This window comes from Channa argus, chromosome 20 (assembly GCF_033026475.1).
Source record: "Channa argus isolate prfri chromosome 20, Channa argus male v1.0, whole genome shotgun sequence".
In the NCBI taxonomy this organism is placed as follows: domain Eukaryota; kingdom Metazoa; phylum Chordata; class Actinopteri; order Anabantiformes; family Channidae; genus Channa; species Channa argus.
The window spans coordinates 411,641-435,344 of NC_090216.1; the positions used below are offsets into that span (position 1 = coordinate 411,641).

A 23,704-nucleotide genomic window follows, 5' to 3' on the forward strand; every position below is an offset into this window, starting at 1 on the left:
TTGCAATGTGTCTTCGTAGATTTAGAGAAAGCTCTCTGGGAGTGACAAGGATGTATAGGACCAAGAATGAGGACATCAGAGGGACAGCTCATGTTAGATGTGTTAGAGGTAATGTCAGAGAGGACAGATTGAGGTGGTTTGGACATGTTCAGAGGAGAGACTGTGAATATATCGGTAGAAGGATGCTGAGGTTGGAGATGCCAGGCAGGAGGTCTAGTGGAGGACCAAAGAGGAGATTTATGGATGTAGTGATGTAGTTAGCCTTAAAAACTTTAAAGGAAAATAAGTCATTGATGACAGCACAAATGACATCACAATTTAAAAAGGTATAAAAGTATAAAAATCTTAAAGTATAAAAGATATTATAAAGCTATATAAAGGCAATAATATCCTTTATATTATATCCTTAATATGCTGAACATTTTGAAGTTTTAAAGGTGCTTCTGGCTGAAAGTATGCAGCAGTAGTTAGGCGCCAAATATGGACAGAAGATGGAAGCCAGAATAATAATAATAAAGATTAGGATATCATTGGGGGGCGGCTGTAGCTCAGTTGGTAAAGGCAGTTGTCCACAGAGCACAGGGTCAGTGGTTCCCGGCTATATGTGACTAGAACGGTCTCTGGGCAAGACACTGAACCCATTCCCCTCTCCAGCTGTGCAATGCTGGTCCAAGCCTGGTAGAAATTCAGGAGGGTTGTGTCAGGAAGGGCATCCGGTGTAAAAAAAAAACTGTGCCAAATCAAGATGCGGACAATGATCTGCTGTGGCGACCCTGAACTAATGGGATAAGCCAAAAGGACAAAACAAAATTAGGATATCATTGGCATTCAAAGCAGATAACAAACATGGGACTTCAAATCCTTTGCTCAGTGCTGATTACATGAATGTCCAGTGTAGTTCAAATTTGTTCCACATGGGGCTCATAAATAATGTTCCTGCAGAAAACAAAGATTTTGTATTAAAATACAATATTTAAAATACTAAAAGTGAAAGTAGAAGAATATTATACATTCAGTATTTATTAAGTCATTAAATTGTAGTTTAATAATCTGAAAAAATAAAAAGTTTTATTAAGAAATACTTAAAAAGAACTCAAAAGAACCTTAGAATTGTACTTGCGAGTAAAATCCGTTGGTAAATGTACTTAGTTACCTCCTACCACTGTCTGTTATTGAAGTAGCAGCAGGTGGCGGTAGTGATTTCCTAAAGTGTGTTGCAGACTGCTGCTAAATCCAACTAAGAAGAAGACGTTCAGCCGCCTGACGCGTTCGAAGCAGGTGAGAGTTTGTCACATTCTACCGGAGAAATTGAGATTTCCCCTTGTTTCCCTGTCACAGTTTAAAGGAGTGCAGGCTGGTGTTCGCGGTGTTTACCGCCGGTGAAATCTCTCGGTGTGTCCGTTGAAAAGCAGCTGTGTTTCAGCCGTAGAGCCCAGAAGGTCAAGCTAATGCTAAAGTTGGCAGCTAGCCCGCATAGTATGTCAGTTTTATGATACCGGCACTGGAGGGCCCCAAACTGTGCTCAGGGTGCGTGCAGGGGCCCGACGGAGTCTCCCTTTGAAAGATAAAGAATAGTTACAGCGTAATTATCATTGAAAGAGTAGGTGTTTTTGAGAAATAATGCACATAAGTTGATATGTTACAAAACGCCTATCAATTTTTTTTTTTACAATTTTGCATTTTTTAAGTTCAGGATTATAAGACAGGAACTGTTCTCCTGGAGCTGCCTTTGAATCCGATTAAAACTGACACCTCGTTTGCTTTGCTCAGCACCTGTCAATGTGCAATGGAACGTAAATTCCTCCCTTGTTAGAAAGTGAAAGTTGCTGGATCACAATTGAAGATGAGAAACAATCAGAACAATTGGTTTTTTTTTGGTATCTGTAACAACCCAGACTTGTCCTGATATTCAACCTTCTGTCGCCATGGCAATATCTCACTAAACCCAAGTTACACAATTATTTCTTGTGTCTTATCAATACAAAACCATTATATTCTAGCTGAAAAACATAAAATATATAACAGGAGCTGCTTGTCGATTTGGCGTGTCTCCAAAATGCAACAATTGTGTGTTTTAGTTTTTATCCAGGTAACGACTCCAAAGTGAAGAAATATTATAAATGAAGACAATTTCTTTTCTTCAGACTGACTTCAGACTGAGTGTATTTCTGACCTTGTGTTTTAGTATTAGTGAAGAGACCTGCATCGTTAACCCCAGTCACTGTTGTGTGTGTGCAGCCCGGGTCTGTGTTTCCTGTCCTTAGTATCCTAACAATGGTGCTGAGGGAGGTCCCGGCTGAAAACATCACCCGCCCTCTGGGCAGGAACGAGGTCATCGGCCTCCTCTTCCGTCTCACCATATTCGGAGCTGTCACCTACTTTACCATCAAGTGGATGGTGGACGCCATCGACCCCACCCGGAAGCAGAAAGTGGAGGCTCAGAAACAGGTGATATAGCTTGATCTGTAGAGACCAGGGAGGTTGATCAGTACTAAAACCATGAATCTATTTAGTCCTGTCTTTGGACAGGACGAAACTGCTGTATCAGTTATTCATTCAAAACACATAAAGCCAGTTCAATTACGTTATCCAAGGGTAATGTGATGCCACTGAAAGCTGCACAGCAGCTGCTAAGCAAGCTCTAAAGAAAAACTTTTTTTTTTCTGTTTTTCAGGCAGAAAAGTTGATGCGTCAGATCGGTGTTAAAAATGTGAAGCTCTCTGAATACGAGATGAGCATCGCAGCTCACCTGGTCGACCCGCTGAGTATGCAGGTAGTGTTTATGAATGATGTTTTGTTTTCTCTACACAACAGATTCACAGAGAATAAAAGATACAAGCATAATTGTTGATGGGCAAATGAGAATTTACATATTTAACACGCATTCACAATATCTATAGGGATGCAAACCATTGGTAGTTTTTGGTCTTTGATTTCTTGAAAATCTCTAAAGGAATTGTAATTCTTTAGTAAATTGTTAGCTGCTAATAAAGGTAAAATTACAGTGTTTGTAGAACTGTATGGGAAACTATTTCCTTTCTGAGAAAGGAAATTGTTTTCTTTTTACTTTTGACAGCTGTGGAACCACAAAAAAAGTTAATTAAATTATTTTTGCAATTAACATGAAAACATTTGTTGCTGCTGGAAACGATAAAAGCAAACAATATGATGTAGAACAAATAAATTACTCTTTAGAAACTAGTGGCTTTACCTCGTTCGACATGAGCAATTTTTGTTTTTAACTTATTTCTTGCATGGATTTCAGCTTGTCACAGCTTGTTAATCTTGTGACAGTTATAATGGTTGACAATAAAAATAACACTTCTGTTGCTGCAGATCACCTGGAGAGACATTGCAGGTCTGGACGAGGTGATCACAGAGCTTAAGGACACAGTTATTTTACCTGTTCAGAAGAGACACCTGTTCCAGGGATCCAGACTGCTGCAGCCCCCCAAAGGTCAGAAACACAAAGAGAATCATGTTTAGTATGTTGTTAATTCATTCATAACGTCTGTGATTTGGAGCAGAAGAAATTATTAATGGAGGCAAAAAAGGGAAGACCAGTAGCTACAGTAAATTCTTACCTCTTTCACAGAAGAGATGGGAGGGAAAGCAGGATCAAAAGAAGGGGTGAGGATAGTAGGAAAGAAATGTTTAATTTTATTTATTTATTTATTTTTGTCCTTTCGGCTTATCCCGTGAGTTCAGGGTTGCCACAGTGGATCATTGTCTGTATGTTGATTTGGCACAGTTTTTACACAGAATGCCCATCCTGACGCAACCCTCCCCAATTTCTACCAGGCTTGGACTGGCACTGAGTAGCTGGGGATGGGAATGGGATGTTAGGGGTTCAGTGTCTTGCCCACTTCCACATATAGCCGGGCCGGGGATTTGAACCACTGACCCTGTGGTCCGTGTACGACTGCCTTACCAACTGAGCTCCAGCCGCCCTCGATAGTAGAAAAGAATAGAAAGAGAAAATAAGGAGGAAGAAAAATGCTTTTCTGTATAAAATGCTGGAGAGAAAAAAAAGAATAACAGGGGAAAAGGTATGAAGGATCAACAAAAAAAAAAAAACAAGATGGAGGAGTAAATGAAAGAAGCCACAAAAGATGTATTGAAGGAAAGAAAAAATAAGAAGAAATGAAACGAATGCAAAAAAGGAAGGAATAATAAAATTAATGTAGAGGAAGAAAGAATAGGGAAAATATTGTACAGAGGACAATATTTTCCCTGTGTTGTCATGGTAACAGGTGTGCTGCTGTATGGGCCCCCTGGCTGTGGGAAAACACTCATTGCAAAGGCCACGGCCAAGGAAGCAGGGTTTCGCTTCATCAACCTGCAGCCAAGCACCCTGACGGACAAGTGGTACGGAGAGTCGCAGAAACTCGCAGCTGCCGTTTTCTCACTGGCTGTGAAGCTGCAGCCGTCGATCATCTTCATCGATGAGATCGGTGACGTATCGATACACACAGATGTTTGAACATTTTTAACCGTTAGATGATAACAGAGGTCTGCGTTTCATGTACCAGATCAAAAATCAAATTACTCCTCTGCTACCTTAGACTCGTTCCTGAGGAGCCGTTCCAGCTCAGACCACGAAGCCACAGCCATGATGAAAGCTCAGTTCATGAGTCTGTGGGACGGACTGGAAACTGACCATCACTGCCAGGTCAGTTTGAGCATCACTACACACCAGAGTTTAGTGTCCCTGAGACACTGTAATTCACTGGACTTGTTTCTGTTAAGTAGTCACAGACAAAACTCCACAGGCCTCATTTAACAAATGTTTGTGTGGACAATTTTGTGCTTAAACTGTATTTCAAATGTTTCTGGACACAGAGTCAGATTTATCAGTGTCTTCTTGTGTTTGAAAAGGTTTCTTATATTTAGAATCTCTCCTGACCAGGCATGCCAACAAAATCCCTGTGGTAAACTCAACTGCACATAGTTAATGATGGGAACATCGTAACTATTGTTACTGTATACCCATTTGTGTTAGGAAAACAAGATATACATTTCTTAGAGTGATGATGCCATTAATGCCTGTTTCATATAGTTTTTCTTGTGGTGCTGATGTGGCAGATTTGTCAGTAAAATTCAGTTATATTAAGTTCATCACTTCACAGTTGTGGCAGTGATAAAAACATTATAGAACACAGTGTAGACACTGTACAGCCGTACTGTACAGTTTTGTCTTGTTGAATCTTGATTATATATTATATTTGTTATCTTACATGTTGGTTTATGTGATGTATATAAGGGGAATAACCTTAAATGTATGATTTCTTTGAGTCCTGTTAAAGTGAGCATTAAGCGTGAGTGAGGAAGAGCATGAACACAATAAAATACAGGTATATAAGAAATACTAAAATGGTTGGAAAGTTGAGTGATGATTGCATTAGAATCATAGTAATATCACAATAATGTTTAACCAGTCACACCTGATAGGATGGGATTCAATTCTTTGGCCTTCTCCATCTCACCCTAATGCTCTACCACTGTGGAACCAGTCCCCCTCTAAGGCAGCCTGAACACTGAGCACTAAACTGTAGGAACAGGGATGATAATAATAAAACCAGTATCTGATAATTTCAACAGCTCTAACAGGTGATGGGATGTTACTGTAGTAATGAGCAAGTGTCTGTCTATATCAGGTAATCATAATGGGAGCCACTAACCGTCCTCAGGACCTGGACTCTGCTATTCTCAGGAGGATGCCAACTAGGTTCCACATCAACCAGCCTGTAGGTTTTGCTGAAAATACAAATGTCTGGTTTCCACCATATCACAGACTCAGGAAAAAAAACACACTTAATGTTTTTATTTCTACAGAGCATTCGCCAGAGAGAGCAGATCCTCAAACTGATTCTGGAGAATGAAAATGTAAGTTTATCATGGGCTGGTTCTGGGATGGATTCATTCAGGTGGATTTTTATTGTTTTATCTTAAATCAATTAACAATGGTGATTATTTTTCTGGTTACTTTATCTATGTTTGGTTTTTATCTGTTCCACCAGAAAGTGAAACCGCACTGATCACACATAAAATCAGTTTACGCCAAAGTGTTGGAAATAAAACCATTTTTATTCATACACTCCCATTTTCATAAGTATGTGGACAAACTACCTTTAAATTGCAGTGGCTGTGTGACATCATAGGGATGTCTGTGATTCCACACAGTTTTTTTCCCTGGTTTTACTGAGCTTATCAACATCAAAAGGATTTACTTGCAGAACAAAACAAAACCCAACCTCCAGATGTGACCTTCACACTGATTGATCATTGCAGGTGGACTCGTCTGTTGACCTCTTCGGTGTTGCCAAAGAAACAGACGGTTTCTCAGGAAGTGACCTCAGAGAGATGTGTCGAGACGCAGCACTGCTCTGTGTTCGAGAATTCGTCCACTCTCAGAACAACAGGTACATGGCTACAAGTTGATAGTATGATGTGTGAACCAAACTGAGTTATCGAGTAAGTGTTTAGGGGAATTATTCTTCTGCTTGAATTGATGGAACAGTTGGATGCAGGGAGACTGTAGTGTAGTGATAGTTGAGGTTTTATAGCGCTTGTACTCTGGCCTTTTTAGTTATTTTTTAATATAGGAGTAAAAGGGGCAACTTCAACATCCTGGTTTGCTACTTGCCCAGCTTCATGTATGCTTTTTGTCATTCTCTAAGCCCTCAGTGTAGTGCTGGGTTATTCGGGAACACAGAGCTCTGGTAGAAAGGCTGTCATATTGCTAATGGTGGCAATCAGACCTTTGTCTGAATGTAAGTTCTGTTTGCTTATTTCTTGATTTGCTCCAACAAAGCCATAACTTGAAAGTCCTTGGGTTAGGGTTTAGGGTGAAGGTTTATCAACGTGGGCATTTTTGAACATACCCAGCTTAAAAGTAGACCTAGTCTTACTGTGATGTCACACCATTGCTCGGTCTCCGGGTGGGAGATTGACAGTTTTAAATAACTTTAAAAATCATAATTTTCGGATCATTTGTATGATCAATTGTGGGGTTTGCATCAGGTAGACTCCCAGAACAGCTTGGGAGGCGTGGGATGTCTGATCATTTGACTTCGAGTGAGGACATTATCTGAATTATGAACATAAAACATCATATCGTCTGCATATAGTGATATTTTATCTTCATTTATTGTTCATGTTAAATGTTTTATAATAAAGTGTTAAACTTCTCTCGCTCTTCCTGTCTTTATCAGTCCATCTGAGGACTCCATTCGTCCAATCGATCAGTCTGACCTTCAGAAGGCGATCACTAAGATGAAGAAATCTAAATCAGCAGGTGGACACTGTGCCCTGCTGCATGCGGCTCTGGACTGAACACAAGCATATTGATCACAGGATGAACTCAGCCTGGACTGCAGTTACAGGTTCGATTCCCCAACCATTCATCAGCTCAGTGTGTAAATACCAAACGGCTTTTTCTACATTTGTTTAAATACTGTATGTTCATGTGCCACTGCTCTTTTTCTTATTATTTAAAATCAAATGATCAGACTTTCAGAAACAGCAATTAAAAACATGTACGCCACTGGTTTTTTGTGCTTTACTGCTGTTTCCGTTGTAAATAAACTCATATAGTAAAGACTCTTTTTAAAGATCAGACAAATGAGTGTCCTCTTTGAACCATATGATTTCCAGCTTTCTAGCTTGTGACTGCCTTAAACAGACAGTGAAAGCTATTTGTCTAAATAGAGTTTGGAGGTTTTAATGTCCTCCATAGTTCTGTACTTATCCTACACCATTAAACTGCTTCAGCAGTCAGCACTTTAACAGTTTAGGTCTCTCCTCTTTTCAGTGTTATTAGCCATCACAGCTACATGGCAAAACCTGAGAACAATGGTACCATCCAGATTGTAGTTAATGTTGAACATATACAATTCTTTAGGTTTGTCTTGACTTTTTGCTGAATCCCGTTTTCTTTCTTGTTATAAGTGTGCATCATCTCATAATTTAAGAATACATTATTTAAAATCCAACTGTTTCAGCACCATAGATGCGTGGACAGATGTTCCAATCATTAATAACAGTGTCCATCTGTATTTTGTACGACAGTTCATACATGCTAGTATTTTTAATTTTCGTGAATTAGTGCTGAATCCATTAATCATACATGAATCAGCCACTGGAGCTCTGCATAAAGTGGAAGAATGAATGCAGCCTTCCACCATCACTCAGAAAGCTATAAATGAAGAAGCAGGGGATTATATTACTTTGTTTTTTTAAACATTTCTTGATATTTTTATTTATTATTTTCTTTTTTTTTTAAACTTCCTTCTGATGATCAAGGAACATTTGTACAAGGTGAATGGAATAAATTGGTTTATGGAGGGAAAAAAAGAAAGTAACGGGATAAAACATGTTGCACTTAACTGTATTTGTAGGTTTGTTTTTAAAGAGACATTATTGGTAATTATGATTTAATACTACCTTTATCCCAAAACAAAATTCTCAAACTAATTTCCTTACAGTGAACAAAACCCTTGAAATTAAAATTAATTTTTAAATTAATAGTAAAAGTAGTCTATTAAATTAGTCCCACTGTAAAGGGTAAATGTGATACAATTGTCATTGGTTTTTCCATTATATTCTATGTACAGTGATTTATTATTTAAAAATTTTGTTTTTCTTAATAAAAAGAAAAATGTTGTACAGTTAAAGTTCCCTTGATGAATACAAACTGAGGAGAGTCCATGTCCTGTTTCAACCGAAAAACTTTTATTAAAGCCTTTAAAAACATTTGGCATATTTAAGGAAAACACAAGAAATACTCAAAGCACCAAGTAAAACCTGATAACATTTCAAAATAAAACAATTTTAAACATTTTAAATGTATTCAGGCATAAAGATGTTTACCCAAATAACAGAAATAATCCCACGCCTATCCCATAGACAAAACAGAATCAGTTTAGATTCTGTTTTTATTGTCAAACTCCTTTCAAACAAAAAAATCTATTGAAAGCTGATGTCATGAAAGGAGTCAAAATCAGCAGAAACTCAAATATCACACGATCATAAAAAGGTGAATAAATAACCATAAAGCTTCCTGATTAAACCCTGTAGCGTCATCAATAAATTATTTCCATTCTCCCTCAAGTTTACAGCAGTCAGGAGTTAAAGATTAAAGGGTCAGTTCACCAAAAACACAGTATGGATTCCTAATGGACCACAGCAAAGGTGACAGGTCCCAGCACTCACTAAGTTTCTCCTTTGATTAATTATAGATTGTAAAACCCTTTCAGACAAAGTTAAGATGTATAACACTGATATGGAACTAAAATTTATTTGATTTATTCATTAAATGTTTCACTTTTATCCACATAATGTCACTTGTAAAACAGACCCATGATTTATTCCCATGAAGCAAATTTGTGATTTGGGCTACATAAATAAAACTTGATTTGACTTATTTTTGTCATTTGAGTCATTTATTTACTGCACCAATAACCATTTAGCTACTTAAACAAAGAAAAAACAAAAACAAACAAAACACAAAAGCGTAGGATCACCTGGATAGTAAAATGGTTTGAGTGCAGCATCCTGGGTTTGAGTCCAGCCAAGAAGCTTAGCCTAACTTTATCTCTTCCCTCATGTCTCAACTAGCACCTACCCATAATGTCTTATTGACACAAATGCCAAAAAAAAAACCTTACAAAAGCATTTCCACAGAAAACAATGGGATTTGCAGTGACGAGCTCAGAGCCACTCCTCTGGAACCATAACACGTGGCCATATTGGAAATCACAAAAGTGATTAAAACTGTAATTGCATTTATTTTGTATTTTTGAGTATTTTGAAATGCTAAATGTTTTTTGGGAAATTGTGGTTTACTTTTTTGGATAGTCTCCATCCCTCAGAAAAATTCCCCATATTCTAGTACATTTTCTATTGACTGAATCACCAACCTTTAAAAGGCACAAAGGAAGTCAAATCCATAGTAAATCATGTCATAATGTTTAACATTATGTTAAAGTCACTGAACCTGCTTCTTTGAGAACTTAAAGTATGTACCTGGTAGTTTGAAATAAAATTCAATTAATCTTAATATGCGGAGCACAGACAGAAGAACTCAACACTGCCACTTTTCACTGATAGATTCGTGGATTAAGGCTGTGGTTGACGAAAGGAGTCATGTCTTCATGCTTGAACTGGGTTCTGTGGTTTTACTGGTATTTACTGGATTAGAGTACCTGTTTCCTGTCATGTCAGAGTTCAGTGTTAGGACCTCGGCCCCCAGTTCTCCCCTCACACTCTCCATGGAAGTCGCAGCCATCCAGCAGGTGGCGGTATGTGGCCCGGACGTCTCGGTATAGCGGGGCATCTTCTGTCTCAAGTCCTGGGAATCGAACCGGAGATTCATTGATGAGCAGCTGCAGCCGCGGGCCTCGCTGGCAGTCATACAGGACAAAGAGGAGGTTTGCGGCATATGGGACAATCCGACTGGTCTGGAAACTTCTACCTGAGACACGACAGGTAGCAGAAAAATACTAAGAGAGAAATTCTGTTTTTATCTCAAACAAACCAACATAGTCCGTCACAATTTAAGGCATTGAACCGACGACATTTTAACCCTGGTGAAATGTCAGGATCTGGTCTGTCATAGTTATGGACATTGAGCAAGACAAAGAAATGTAATATGATGTAATTCAGTCCCAGGAGATCATTGGTTCTTTAAAAAAAAGAAAAAATCATCCAATTGCTACAATCCAATGTCTGGTGTTTTCTGTTTCAATCTGATATGACTACAGGTAACACTAGCACTAAAAATACTTCTGTTGTTAACACTACTCAGTCCTGTTTTTCAAATAACTCATCAAAAATTCTAAACAGGAAATAAATAATGTCTACATTTCCATCTAATTTTATTATTACTGTTGATAGGTGAAAAAAATTATGCATGGTTCTGCTTTTACACCACATCCTTGTTTCTGATTGGCTGCCAGGGTAGAAGTGGAGCTTCATACCATGCTGTGATTGGTAATTGTTAGCAGTGGGTGGGGTCTTGTCCTTGTGGAGTCCCAGCAGTGAGAGGAGGGGGAGGAGGGTCTCAGCATGACCCACCAAGATGGAGGCAGGCTCCGGGGATGCCTCAGTGGACCTGATGGAAATCATAGTCACCCAGATAAACATTATTAAAAAGTACTTCTGTTGTCCTGATGACTCACCAGCAGTTTACAGAGAGCTATGTTAATCTGAAAAACTCAATTCACACAAGCACTAAATCAAATACAGGACACCAACAGGGGTTTACAGATGTTACAGTTAAACCATTTCTGATTGGATGCCGCACAAACTTTTACGTTTCCGTGTCACCAACCTGCGGGGGCGTCCTGCTTTGTCGAGCGTCCTGAATACGTGATGAAAAAGTGGACAGCTGGATAGGCTGCTGATGGCATAACCGTAAGAACGCTTCCAGTACTGCTTCAGGTCTGACTTGTACTCCAACACCTGCAGACAGGAACAGCAGAACAAAGTTCATCTCTGATACACAAATGATAGGAACCTAACTCTATAATCTAAACCAGCATATTCTTCACTTGAAACTACTTTATATGCTTAAATCAAACTTTAACATGATAAAATATTAACATGTCTAAAATGTACTGTAACATAAAGTGTAATATCCATAAAATATTAGTTTGAATTATAATAAATCTTGCAACATACAACTTAATGTACACGAACGTAAATAAACAGTCAAAATATGTCATATGTACACTCACTGGCCACTTTATTAGGTACAACCGTACAATCTACGCAATCCATTACAGCAAGTTTGCCATGAATTCTGCTTTTTCACTATGACCTCAATAATAAACAGAAAGTAGAATTATCATATCAGTTTCAACTTAAAAACAGAGAAGGAGGAATACATTGTAAAAGTATTATTCATGGGAGAGTTGCTGTAATGGATCACAATAGATTTTACAGGTGTACCTAATAAAGTGGCGAGTGAGTGTATATTAATGGCACAGTAAGGCAGACAGACCTTAGCGTCGCTCTCGTTAAACAAGAAACACCACGGAGAGTGAAGTGATTTGATGGACAGCTCGTAGGAACACAAGAAGAACGCTGCTTCGACCAGATCTGCAGGAGACAGATAGGGACAAACTGCACTATAGAACATTACTGTACTAAAAATGGCTTAAGAGCATCAAGGCTGCAGTGAGGGAGAATTTAATCAAAAATATAAAATATGTTTTAATCAAAGAACCATCTGTTCCTTACGTGAAGACAGGAGCACAGGCTTGTTTTACTGTGTTTCTGAGGACCGTTCTGAAAAGTCCTTTTAGTCTAAAGTTCAACACTTTTGCATCGAAACATCTAAATCATTTGCAGCCCCACCTCCAGACTAACTCATTTCTAATGGTGCATTTTATTTTTACTTGTAAGTCAAAATTTCCAAGTTCCTAGTTGCAAATTGTAAACAGGACGTCTCCTGAAGTCAAGTCCAAAACTCAAATATAGCTGCTCCGTTCATAAGCAGAGTGAAAATTGTCTAATACAGCATTGTTAACATGTTGTCTTATTTGTGTCTCATTAACTCAGTTGTAAACATAGTACTGTCCCACTTTTATCTGTGCAGATGCTCCTACAGCATTTTTACGCACAAAATACCAGCTAGTGTGTTTTTGTGAACTGCTGTTACTAACCTGGCTAGAACTGGAATGTGGTCAACTCATTTGTGATGTCTTTCTGAGTTCCAACTTCCCCAGGTAAATGGAACGCACCATTACACCCTGAGATGTTACAGTCTTTACAGTTGTTTGTCGGTTTGTGTGTCTCACCTGGTGTGAGGCGGTGCTGAGGAAGGCCCAGTCTCTCAGCCATCCTCCTCCTCACTGCCTCCATCTCCTCCCCTCGTTTGAACTTTTCTACCTCCAGCAGCGCCGTGCGGTTGTTCTCCACTCCCTCCATGTAACCACGGCAATGCTCAAAGAAACGCATCAGCTTATCATCCACAGCGTGGCTGTAATAAAACTCTGCGCAGAGACACATAATTTGACTGACTGCATCTCCCAATACGCTCTGCCTCCACATGGACCAGAGGCTAAAACTTAACAGTTGTTCTGTTGATTTGAATGCTATTTTCATAAATTCACCGTATTGTTGGTTGAACGTCACAAATTAGAGAAAATGCCTGTCAATTTCACAAGTTGAGGTGTTAAACTGTCTTTAGTCCAACCACGAGTCCAGAACCTGTAGCTTTCATGTACACGTCAGAGTCTAGAGGATGCTCAGTCTCACCGTGCTGTCCCCAATGCTGCTGCAGACCCTCCTGAAAGGCCTCAATACTGCTCACACAGCGATGCTTAGAGCTGGTCAGGAAACTGATCCTTCTCATCTTCACGTTCTCCTCTGAAAGCAGAGAGGGAAACAGGGTGGCCAGACGCCAAGCCAGCTGACGCAGGTCCTCCCTGCCCTTTGCCACCAGCTGACCTGAGCACCACAGATACATGATTAATGAAAGAAAAGTAATCTTTAACAGTTAGATTGTCAGGAATTTCTAGACAAATACAGTTTCACAAGAAAATGTTTCAGAGCTTTTACAGAGTTGATTAACTGTAGTATTTTCAGGAATATTTCAACAGTTTATTCAGATTTTGACATTTATCACAGCGTGTTTTGCAAGAATATTTCTAGAAATATTTTCAAATGTATGAAAATATTGTAACAGATTTTTTTTTTTTTTTTTTTTTTTAGGAGTAGTACTGTGATTTTAAAATAACAGTTTCAATAAAAAGTTTGTGGTTTAGCTGAATAATTTTTCAGTAAAATCTCAGAAGCCCAAGAGGAATTTTTGGAGCAGCATTTAAGAACCTTTAACTGAACCATTTTCCAAAATACTACAGCAATTTCAAAAATCGTTTAACACAAATACTCTAAACTCTTTTACAGAAACGTCCCAGGTGTTTTACTGAAATGCTACGTGCTGTGTTAAGTCAGATGCTGTATGAATAAAGGAGACGTGCTGTCCCACTAACGTTTACTGGAAATATCTAAAGAAATACTGCAGTACTTTTACAGAAACATTATAGTCACTTCAGTAACACTGTGGTTTCAGAAAAACCTCCTTCTCATCTGTTGATGGACTTTTACTGATAAGTCTAGACTGAGAAGTTTAGACTTGTCCACTGGTTTCCTGGGATCCTAATGTGTGGAGGTCTACAGTTAGGCCACTGGACCTCATGTTTGGTTTTTGTCCTGACATTTGCTGTGAACAGGTGCGTGTCTTGAAACACGTTAATTTAACACTGCTCGACTCCAGTTCCGAAGTCAAGGAAAGTTAAAGTACAATAAATAAACCAGAAATTCCATTTTTGATTTTGTTTTGTGGATTTTTTTGAAACACTGCTCCTCTACAAGAAATATTATTTGTCTAAGTCATTTTTACTGTGTTTTCTCACCGTCCATGTCTTCTGTGTACCACATCTGCCATCGGCTCTGGATGTCCCGCAGCCAGCCCTCAGAGCCTCTGGAAGCTTCTCTGCGGACCAGCTCGCTTAGTTTCTGGATCCTGCGGATGTTCTTAACGGTCGGGTATCGGCTGCCGTGCCTGATGACGGCGGTCAGGTGGACCAGGGAGCAGCGCTCGGTGGGCGGAGGTTTTAGAACGGAGGTGTTCACGGATAAAGCGTCGCGTAGCAGGTGCGAATTCACCTCCTCGTACCGGGTCTTGGTTCCAAAATAAACGGCAATGTGCGGGATGTCCGGGACTGACAGGGAGGAGCAGGAGATGCGGATCAGCAGCAGGCTCAGAGCCGCTACCAGAAAGCTGTTTGTGGGCAAAGAAACGGGGAACATTTCAGCAAGAATCAGGACGACTAGACACCCGCCGCCTCTGTTCGCTTTGTTGATGTTCCGGGTTCAATGACGCTCCGACACGGCCGATCAAGAAGGTTCCGGGAGTTTTTTAATCGACGGTTTTTAATAAAAGTACAACAAAAAATCATATAATTTTCAAAATTCAAACATGAAAGCAGGTACAGTAGTACTATGAGTTTGTTATAAATCCGTAACTTTACTACATTTCGCCTTAAATCGCTCACGTCATGATCCGTCATATATACAACAGTTTCCGCTCATGTAAAGCAAAATAACAGCTGAAATGAAACAAAAGTTCCCGTTTTTACTTTCAAAATAAGATTAAACAAGGCTTTAGCTCACATTCATATCTAATCCAGACACATCTTGCCATTTTATTGTAGATTAAAGAGCAATCAATCAAACGTTATTTATAAAACACATTTCACACAGATCAATGCCATTCAAAACGCTTTACACATGGTTTAAAGGTCTATGAAAAGGCAGACAAGTGCAATAAAACATGAAAACAGTCAAAACAGTGATAATTCAGCAGAACGAATGTTAAAGAAAGAAGTTGACTGGGTAGGACAATAAGAACAATGCCTAGAATTAAAACAGTGTATTAGTCAAATTATAATCAGGTGGCTCAGTGCTACAGCATTGGGTTGGGATGTAGAAAGCTGCAGGTTTGAATCCCTCCCCACCAGGTCTGGTTCCAAGCCTAGATATAAATAAAAATGGAGGGTTGCAGCAGGCAGGGCATCCAGCATTAAAGCTGACATTAACTTTGTGTGTTTTCTCCCACAGTTGTCTTTCTCCTTCTCTGTCCCCCTCTCTCTGTCCCTTTCTGCAGGTGTCCCCAACTTTGAAGCTGTGTGTCTTCCAGTGTGCAGCTACTGGTCCTACCAACCTGCCCGATGTTTTGTTGTTTCTTTTTGTTGCTCTTTTCTTTTCTCTCTCCACTTTCCACTCACCCCAAACGGTCAAGGCAGATGGCTGCCCACTCTGAACCTGGTTCTGCTGGAGGTTTCTTCCGTTGAAGGGAGTTTATCCTCTCCACTGTTGCCTATGTCACACACACACAGTTTACATAAACGTTTGATTAATAATTAACTATGCGTTTGTTTAGTACTACAGATTTTATGAAATTACAGGATAGAAGAGAAAGAAAAATCATGGTAACAAAACTGAACTTTTTAACTTAATTAATCGAAGACGTCAAGTGAAAATAATGTGAACCAATGTGAACCAACCGGGAAAAGAACAGTGACAGTGTAATTTAATGCTACAAAAACTGAATAAATAAATATTGTTTTAAGTTAGATGTTTCTATATGAGACACTTCACCAATTCCAACCTGCTTGCAAATGCCTCTGGGTAAAGGGTAAATGGCTCCTTATATAGTGCTTTTATCCAAAGTACTTTACAGCTTTATACACAGATGGTGGTGGCCATCATGCAGGATGCTCACCTGACCCACCAGGAGCAACTTGGGGCCTATTACCCGAGAGCACTTCAACACATAGCCAGAGCTGACGACTACCTTAACAACTTAGCTACAGCCGCTCGTGCCTCTTCACCTCTTTTCCACACTCTCCATGGCTGTGGACTGTTGACCCCAAGGTGCAGGACTTTAAGTACTTAAGGTCAACGCTTCAGACCAACGGAGAGTGTGAAAAAGAGGCGAGTGAAAGCAGGTTGGAACGGGTGGAGATAAGTGCCGCGTGTGTTGTGTGATAAAAGAGTATCAGCGAGAATGAAAGGAAAGGTGTTCAAGAAGGTGGTGAGACCAGAGATGTTGTTCGGCTTAGAGACAGAGGCACTGAAGAAAAGACAGGAGGCAGAGCTGGAGGTAGCAGAGCCTAAGATGTTGAGGTTCTCTTTGGGAGTGACAGGATGGACAGGATCAGGAAAAAGGACATCAGAGGGACAGCTCATGTTATATATTGTTACTGCTGTAACAAATGCACTAAAGAAACTAGTTTACACTGCATCTAAAATCACTGGTTATTTACTATCATCACTCTCTTCAATTTATAAAGTTCGGCTTCAACAAAAAGCCTTGAACATTAATAGACATGACTCCGACCCAGCAGCACCCCACTTTTCGATGCCCTGTGGCAGCTTTAAATATGAGTCATTTAATAGAAGGGCAATTCCTGATCTATCAGACAGTAAACCGCTGACACCTTAAGCACTCTTGGTTTTTAATTAGTTTTTATTGGTTGGTCTTAATACATAATGTTTTTATTATGTGTTTTTAAATGTGTCTATGTATATATATAATTATAGTTGGGTGCGGTTTACATCCCCTAATTATGAAATTGCACATACTGTACATAACATAATACTAGTGCACATTGACTGGGTACAAATCATCTTTCATCATTTTAAGTAACAAAGGAAGTAATGGATCCAACGGATGGATAAGAAAATTAATGTAAAATAAAGTGAAGATTATAAATTCTTTTGTGTAAATATTTGCATTCCCCTTAATAATTATTAAAACATTTAGAAGTAGTTGAGTTTTGGCTTCAGTACAGAGCCCAGAGAGACAATCAGTGTTATTTTTTATACACTTTTTCGTAGCGCAGCAAAATGACCCTTTTTTTAAAGCTCTTCGACGTAAGTCAAGATCTAAATCTTGGACCAAACCACTGATCTCAGGTACACTTCAGTCAGTTCGTGTCTCAGTTCCCCGGTGCATCTACCATGAGGTCACACCATACATGGGGAAGGAGGGAAAGCACATCACTGACATGTACTGTGTTTCTGTTCCTGAGCCTGTTTCTGGGTTGGCAGATGCTCCTCTTGTTCCTGAGCCTCGGTCAACTCCAATTTCGCCTGTCTCAGAGTGATCCACCTGCCTACCTGTTCCTGTTCCTGCGCTGGGGTCAGCTGGCACAGTGGGTCTTACTGCCAACCATTTGACAGATTCTGTTCCTGTGCCTGAGCTGGCCCCCCCTCCGATCTGCTCCTGCTCCTTGGCACCACGACAATCTGGCTTCACCACCTACACCTGCATCAGCTCCTGCCTCACTCTTAGTTCCTGTCTCGGCTCCCAAAGACTCCATCAACAAAGCCAAAGTCTCAACACAACAACCTACTCCTGAAGTGTCCTGAAGCCCCTGTTCCTCAGGTAGCTCTGGGGCCGGCTAACATTCTGCCTGACCTGTCTAGGAATCGGCTACCCAGTCAGCCCCTGAGCCACAGCTACCTAACACCACTGGACTTAGGAAACGGCCAGTCAGACATAGATCCTGCCCAGCTCCCCCATACCTTCCAGCCATGAACCTCTCTCTGGTATAGCCAACGCCTGTCCTGGCCCAGCCCCCAGAGGGAAAAGAGAATCCAGACAGGAAGACAGAGTTTGTGCTCAGTTTGTTGTTTATTTTCAGTGCACAGCAGATTAAGATTAAAAGCTTCAATAAAACCAGTGAGTGTGACTTTAAAGCTAAGTGTGTTTTTAGCTGCAGCAGCTGACTGAAGGGACCATCTTAATTTGCACAGCAGAGACATCTGGTGGTGGGATGTCTTGATTTCAAGCTGGTGTTGTTTCTAATGCAAGTCAACTCCATCTGTCATTGAGTTCCTTATCACTTCACTGATTGAATCAGAGAATTCTGATGTATCAGATCTGGATTTGAAGTCAGCAGACTTCACAGTCTACATTGTACTTTAGCTACAATAAAAATAATTACTTGTACTATTGATTTTAGTTTATAGAAGTTAACATGTTTAAACTATGTGTCTGTTTCTTTCTACAGATAATATGAGATTACAGGACAGACAAGAGAAAGAAGAGAGAGATAAATTTAATACTCTGCTGTATGTTTGTGCTTGAGATTTACTTCACAGGACGGATCTTCATGCTGATGGCCTTCAGCGAGTAGGTGGTACCTTTCCAAGTGTACCACTCCACCCCGATATAATAGTGACTGCTATCAGGGCCCCAGCGATAAACCCCATTGGGATTTGCATAGAGACTGTTGTAGTACCAGAACGCCCCCACATGTAGAACGGCCATATTGCTTCCACTTGCATCCTGGTCTTTGTCAAAGGTGGAGAACTTCTGTCCATTGTGAAGACTCAGGGAGTCTCCTGCAGAAATGCAAATATATAGTCAGGACTTTACTAACAATTATACTAATCATATTTATAGTATTTTATTAGCTATTTATATTGCTACAGCTCAAACTGATGGCTTTTCATGTGCCCATGGTTGATGTGCCTTCATGAGATTTAACAGGGCTCTACGCTCTGTGTTATGGGGTTCGATCAGGTGGGTTTGGTAAATGGGCATAATTGTAAATATTAAGAAGAGACAACATGAATCATGTTTTTTCTTTAGTCTATTCCTAAGTTCTATTAAAAATGAAAATGATGAGCCTGAAGTGTCTGATTCATAGTTCCTGCTGGTCTACAATTATTGAATTACTGGAGGTAATAATTTTACCTGTTTAGCTTCCTCTTCTAACTCACCTGCTCCTCCATCAATGAATCCAGACACTTTCAGTTTGTATCCGTCACATTCATCACTGATGGAGAACGTGGAGAACCGAGCGTATACTTTCTTCTCGTCAAAGTCCTCCATGTCCACCAGCAGCTCGTACTTTCTCTTGTTTGTCATGAAGTAGACATTGTCAAGACCTGAACACACACACATAAATATGAGATTTTGTTCAAACTTTCTCATAAGTGTCATATGACAACCAGTTCTTTAGACATGTTAGTGTTAGACAATGAACGATACGAGAAAAGTATTGCAATACCCTGCCATTAAAAACTGCACTAAACCACATTTTATTTGGATCAGTAGAGTTTCATGTTTGTTAGTGTTTGTTTCTCACCGAGCCAGTACTCTCCAAAAGTGTTACCAAAGCCTTTCTTGTACTGATCCCAGGGCCTGTAGAAGTTCAGGGAGCCGTCCATCCTCCTCTGGAACACCTGTGGGATGGGATTCCACACAGCAGGGGTTTTACTGGTGTTTGATTTATTGTGACAGTCCAGCAGAAAATGCTCATACTGAAGGCTACTCGACCAGAACTCCAAGCTGAGTAAAAATACTCACGGTCCACCCTCCTCCCAATGAGTCCATGTCACAGTACACCTGTAAGAAGACAGATTGATAAATGCGGTAAAACTGCATCCAAAAGTACTACAGTCTGTAAACGTTGTATCAGTTTTTTTAACTGGGCTTCTGTAAAAGGCCTCCTTACTGTCTTCACATGAAGTGTACCTGCAAAGGAATCCCATCCCCAGCACGGTAGATGACATACACTCCACTGGACTGGGTCTTGTTTTGTTGATGGATCTCACTGCAGTCCACCGGTCTGATGGTGCTGGAGCTGATCAGCACAGGAGCCAGGAGGAGGAGGACAACTGGTATCAGCTGCAACAGACATGGATTAACATTTGAATATGTGGCAGAGTTGACATCTGTTTACATAGGTGAGGTAGGTGGTGTGGTGCAGGAAAAACTGGCACTTATATAACACTTTTCTACCTATTGGTACTCGAAAGAGTCTACATTCTGTATGAAACATGGAAGGACAGTTCTACTGTAAATACAGTGTAATGGTTTTTCAGTTTTCTCTCTTTACATCACTTACTGCCATAACTCTGATTCCTGCCTCTGAGATACACAGACATGATTGACTCATTTTTGTTGCTACATGTTTGTTCTTGTATTCTTTAATTCATTTCTCCCCCTCAACATGGTGTTATACACATATAAGCCACAACATTAATACCACCTGGTGGTTTTAAGATAAAATATAACGAACTAATAAATATGCAAGTATTACTAAAGCACTAAACCAAAGTGGTAAAAATCAGATCCACTGTTATCAACAGTGACCTTTGACTTGTTTATTTAATTACTACTATATATATTTACCATTTAACAATTGACCACATGTTTTACATTAATTACCTTAATCCATATTGTTTAAACTACGTTTTTTCTTAGTGGAGTACTTTAACTTTTGTACTTGATTTGAAGTAGTACTTCATGACATTAAGACCAGTAGTACTAAAGATGTGGCTGATTGTTGTGTGTGTGTACTCACAGTCACACACACGTCAGACTCATTCAGGCATTCAAATTACTACGGGAAATGAAACAAACCAAAACAAAAATCATGATAAACAGTACTGTTGACCCAGCAGACCTGACCGTGCTCAGCCACATCCCCGATGAGGTGTTTCACTTTACTGCTGTTGGCTCATGGTGGTTATGCTACCAACGCCCTTCCCAACTCTATTGTTGATACTATTATGATTTTGTTTTGTTTAGTTTTTTAGTAATAAAATTATTATTACTGTCATTAATGGCAGCAATAATGACGATAATGGCTCACAGTGATGATAATACTGAGAACTATTTATTTACTTGTCTTTTTTTATATTATTTGGGTTTGTTTTGATTTGTTTGTCACCCTGTTCATTCTGCTCAGTTTGCTAACCCCCCTTTCCTCTTTACCTTAGACCTGTCATAGACCTTAACCCTTACCTGCACTCTTTCTGTTGTAAAGAAATACATATTTTTATTTGTCCTCCATGCTCTTGATCTTTGTGAACATAAGCAGTTATTTCAGTGAGCAGCTGTGAGTGTTGGCGAAGGTCCAATCAGTGTTTTCACTAATTAAAATATTGTCCCACCCTCTTCTACTGACAGCAGCAGCTGTTCCTTTAGCTTGTAGCTAGAGATTGTAGACAGTAAAGTGCACGAAGTAACCAGGCCCCTCTGTCAGTAACACTTAGTGGTGATATTGTGAAGCTGTGCTGACAGCAGTGCTTCAATAATCACTTCATCCTTCTAACCAATCAGAGAATTTAGAGCATTTCTACTTTAATTGTAAGTTCTGCAGCTTCTTATTTACTGTAATCTCATGAGGAAGATGACCTGAAGTGCTGTGCAAAGTGTAGTTTAGACAGCAGAATAGCAGAGTAGCAGGAAGGGTTGATTCTGAGGCTCGTGATAGTAATGATCAGGTAAAGTTGACTTATTCAGGTTTCATAAACTTACCATCTTCATGTCAGATTTCTGGATGAATAATCGATCTCCCGCTGCGAGTCTGTCTGAATGCTCTAAAAACACAATAAAATAAGAAAAGAACATTTTGTCCTAACAGATCACACCAACAGATGATATCTGCTCTTGAGACTTAAATGTTTCTGGACCTCACAGTGTCTCACTGTGCCAATCACTGCTTTTTGTACAAACATAATTCAGTCTGGGAAGTTTTTTATGAGCCAAAGTCAAATAAACTTTATTATCGATCTAACAAACTGTTAGATATACAATATACAACAACCCCACTGTGATAAATGTCATTCGCTTTGAGTTCAGACAGAAATAGTCGCAAATGTAAATTTGACAGTTTTTTAATAAACTTGATGAGAATAACTTCATTTTTGTTTAGCCAAAACCTCCTGTGTACAGACATAACGCACCTGATACTAAAGCTGCACACACTCCATCTCTCAGCCATGTGTGATGTCTCCAGGTTGGACTTCCACCTGTGTGAACTCACCTGCAGCTGAAACTGAAGAGACTTGTATCTGCACCAAACTGTTGCTTCTCCTTCAGCCAGTCCCACTCTCACAGCTTCATTACTTTTATCTGCAGGAGACACTGAGACGTCACAGAGGGTCACACAATTGGAGAAAAAAACACCTTCAGGATCATTGCATCCTATAAAATGTGTTAATAAACAGCTCAACATCAGAGCAGGTGATTAGCATTTATTACCACTGTCTGTGACAGATACACCCAGAGATTGAATGGTCTCTCGTCCCTAAGTGGATCCTGTTAGTCTTCCTGTTCAAACGATAAACTGGGGTTTATTTTCTTCTTTGGCTCTATTCTAAGTTAATATTGACTATAACACAGGAACAGACAGGTGATAAGTCTGTCAGGTGCTGGGACACCACATGCTGACAGAACAGCTTTGATCCACCTATGCATTGATCGTCCAAGCCTCTGGAACATTTTTCCAAACGGTACTTTCTTGTTGTTTTATCTACTGTCCTCAGCATGGAAATGTTTTACCTCAGGATTAAAATGGTCACCAAGGACATTTGTATTTTTTTCCCAGGGGCCTGTTCCTCTAGAGCAGAGACAAACTGAACCAACGTTGATCAACTCTGCATCTTAATACCTGCTGTACAGCATGATAGGGTGTTATCTGCTCAGTTGTAGAATGGAGAGCAGCTGAGTGGAACATCTGCATTTGTTCCGTTTCTCCATTTATTTCTTCAAGTTTATCTTTTCACCATCTAGAGTTTTAACACACAGATTGCCTGGAGAAGATCAATGCAGACACTGGTGATGGAACTGGTGATATTAGATATCACCAACAGGACCCAGATCATTTTGTCTAAAACTTTGATTTAGGACAAAAGACCTGCAGACCTGATGCTATTTCCACCGGCTTTAGCTGGACTCTGTGTTTAGTGATAATTAGCAAAGTGTAACATGCTACTAACTGAGATTATGAATGCAGTAAAAATCAATTCTGACTGGGGCCAATGACACACAGAGTGTTTAATGTTACAGGATGAAGTCATTAACTGAACAGGAAGTGCAGCAGGTGTTGGACTGAAAGACAAACACTCATCAGTCAATAGCTAACATATGTTACACCTGAGCAAATGTGTATTTGTGTGTAAGATGATCCCACCTTTACATAAATGTTTGAACCATCAGCAGCTGCTTTCTGCAATGTGACTTGTTGTTGAAAAAGGTTCCAGCTGGATGTAAGAGCTAAATGCTTTAGAAAGGCTGTGCAGGCAAACGCTGAGCAGTTATAAGTGCAGAACCACTGTCCTCAGCATGAGTTCATCAGGATTGAAAACAGAGGACAAAAGCAGTACG

General features: G+C 39.8%; 3 protein-coding genes across 5 annotated transcripts; 1 reads left to right on the forward strand and 2 right to left on the reverse strand.

The window, feature by feature from the left end:
• The first annotated feature begins 1,168 nt into the window (after positions 1–1,168).
• atad1b (ATPase family AAA domain containing 1b) lies at positions 1,169–7,549 on the forward strand. Of its 2 annotated transcripts, XM_067487690.1 has the most exons (10): positions 1,169–1,278; positions 2,239–2,448; positions 2,675–2,773; positions 3,337–3,457; positions 4,254–4,454; positions 4,566–4,672; positions 5,658–5,747; positions 5,836–5,886; positions 6,292–6,422; positions 7,215–7,549. In XM_067487690.1, the coding sequence occupies exons 2-10, from the start codon at positions 2,275–2,277 to the stop codon at positions 7,333–7,335; spliced, it is 1,095 nt and encodes a 364-aa protein (XP_067343791.1). In that variant the 5' UTR covers positions 1,169–1,278; positions 2,239–2,274; the 3' UTR covers positions 7,336–7,549. The 2 variants fall into 2 exon arrangements, with proteins under 2 accessions (XP_067343791.1, XP_067343792.1); XM_067487691.1 differs by lacking the exon at positions 4,254–4,454.
• A 1,164-nt stretch (positions 7,550–8,713) lies between these two features.
• minpp1b (multiple inositol-polyphosphate phosphatase 1b) lies at positions 8,714–15,189 on the reverse strand. The gene is made up of 7 exons (XM_067487686.1): positions 14,424–15,189; positions 13,264–13,455; positions 12,804–12,998; positions 12,005–12,102; positions 11,333–11,463; positions 10,980–11,113; positions 8,714–10,474 (listed from the first exon to the last, which is right to left on the reverse strand). Exons 1-7 carry the CDS (start codon positions 14,818–14,820, stop codon positions 10,221–10,223), a joined length of 1,401 nt encoding a protein of 466 aa, XP_067343787.1. The 5' UTR covers positions 14,821–15,189; the 3' UTR covers positions 8,714–10,220.
• Positions 15,190–18,312: 3,123 nt separating this feature from the next.
• On the reverse strand, positions 18,313–22,460 carry LOC137105466 (microfibril-associated glycoprotein 4-like). 2 transcript variants are annotated; one of them, XM_067487696.1, is made up of 7 exons: positions 22,362–22,460; positions 21,854–21,915; positions 20,063–20,215; positions 19,895–19,933; positions 19,674–19,770; positions 19,306–19,473; positions 18,313–18,924 (listed from the first exon to the last, which is right to left on the reverse strand). In XM_067487696.1, the coding sequence occupies exons 2-7, from the start codon at positions 21,860–21,862 to the stop codon at positions 18,671–18,673; spliced, it is 720 nt and encodes a 239-aa protein (XP_067343797.1). In that variant the 5' UTR covers positions 21,863–21,915; positions 22,362–22,460; the 3' UTR covers positions 18,313–18,670. The 2 variants fall into 2 exon arrangements, with proteins under 2 accessions (XP_067343797.1, XP_067343798.1); XM_067487697.1 differs by having other exon boundaries at positions 22,282–22,440.
• Between the last annotated feature and the right edge of the window lie 1,244 nt (positions 22,461–23,704).

What these genes read in the sequence shown, in the direction of transcription:
- atad1b (XM_067487690.1), top strand. Translation starts at nt 2,275, where the DNA reads ATGGTGCTGAGGGAGGTCCCGGCTGAAAACATCACCCGCCCTCTGGGC. An exon ending in GGTTCCACATCAACCAGCCT is followed by an intron (nt 5,748 to 5,835) that starts GTAGGTTTTGCT and finishes TTATTTCTACAG; the next exon opens with AGCATTCGCCAGAGAGAGCA. An exon ending in TGATTCTGGAGAATGAAAAT is followed by an intron (nt 5,887 to 6,291) that starts GTAAGTTTATCA and finishes TGATCATTGCAG; the next exon opens with GTGGACTCGTCTGTTGACCT.
- LOC137105466 (XM_067487696.1), bottom strand. An exon ending in CATTGGGAGGAGGGTGGACC is followed by an intron (nt 19,771 to 19,894) that starts GTGAGTATTTTT and finishes CCCATCCCACAG; the next exon opens with GTGTTCCAGAGGAGGATGGA. An exon ending in ATTCATTGATGGAGGAGCAG is followed by an intron (nt 18,925 to 19,305) that starts GTGAGTTAGAAG and finishes GCATTTCTGCAG; the next exon opens with GAGACTCCCTGAGTCTTCAC.
- minpp1b (XM_067487686.1), bottom strand. Translation starts at nt 14,820, where the DNA reads ATGTTCCCCGTTTCTTTGCCCACAAACAGCTTTCTGGTAGCGGCTCTG. An exon ending in GTACACAGAAGACATGGACG is followed by an intron (nt 13,456 to 14,423) that starts GTGAGAAAACAC and finishes TGTGGTGCTCAG; the next exon opens with GTCAGCTGGTGGCAAAGGGC. An exon ending in TTAACGAGAGCGACGCTAAG is followed by an intron (nt 11,464 to 12,004) that starts GTCTGTCTGCCT and finishes TCCTGTCTGCAG; the next exon opens with GTGTTGGAGTACAAGTCAGA.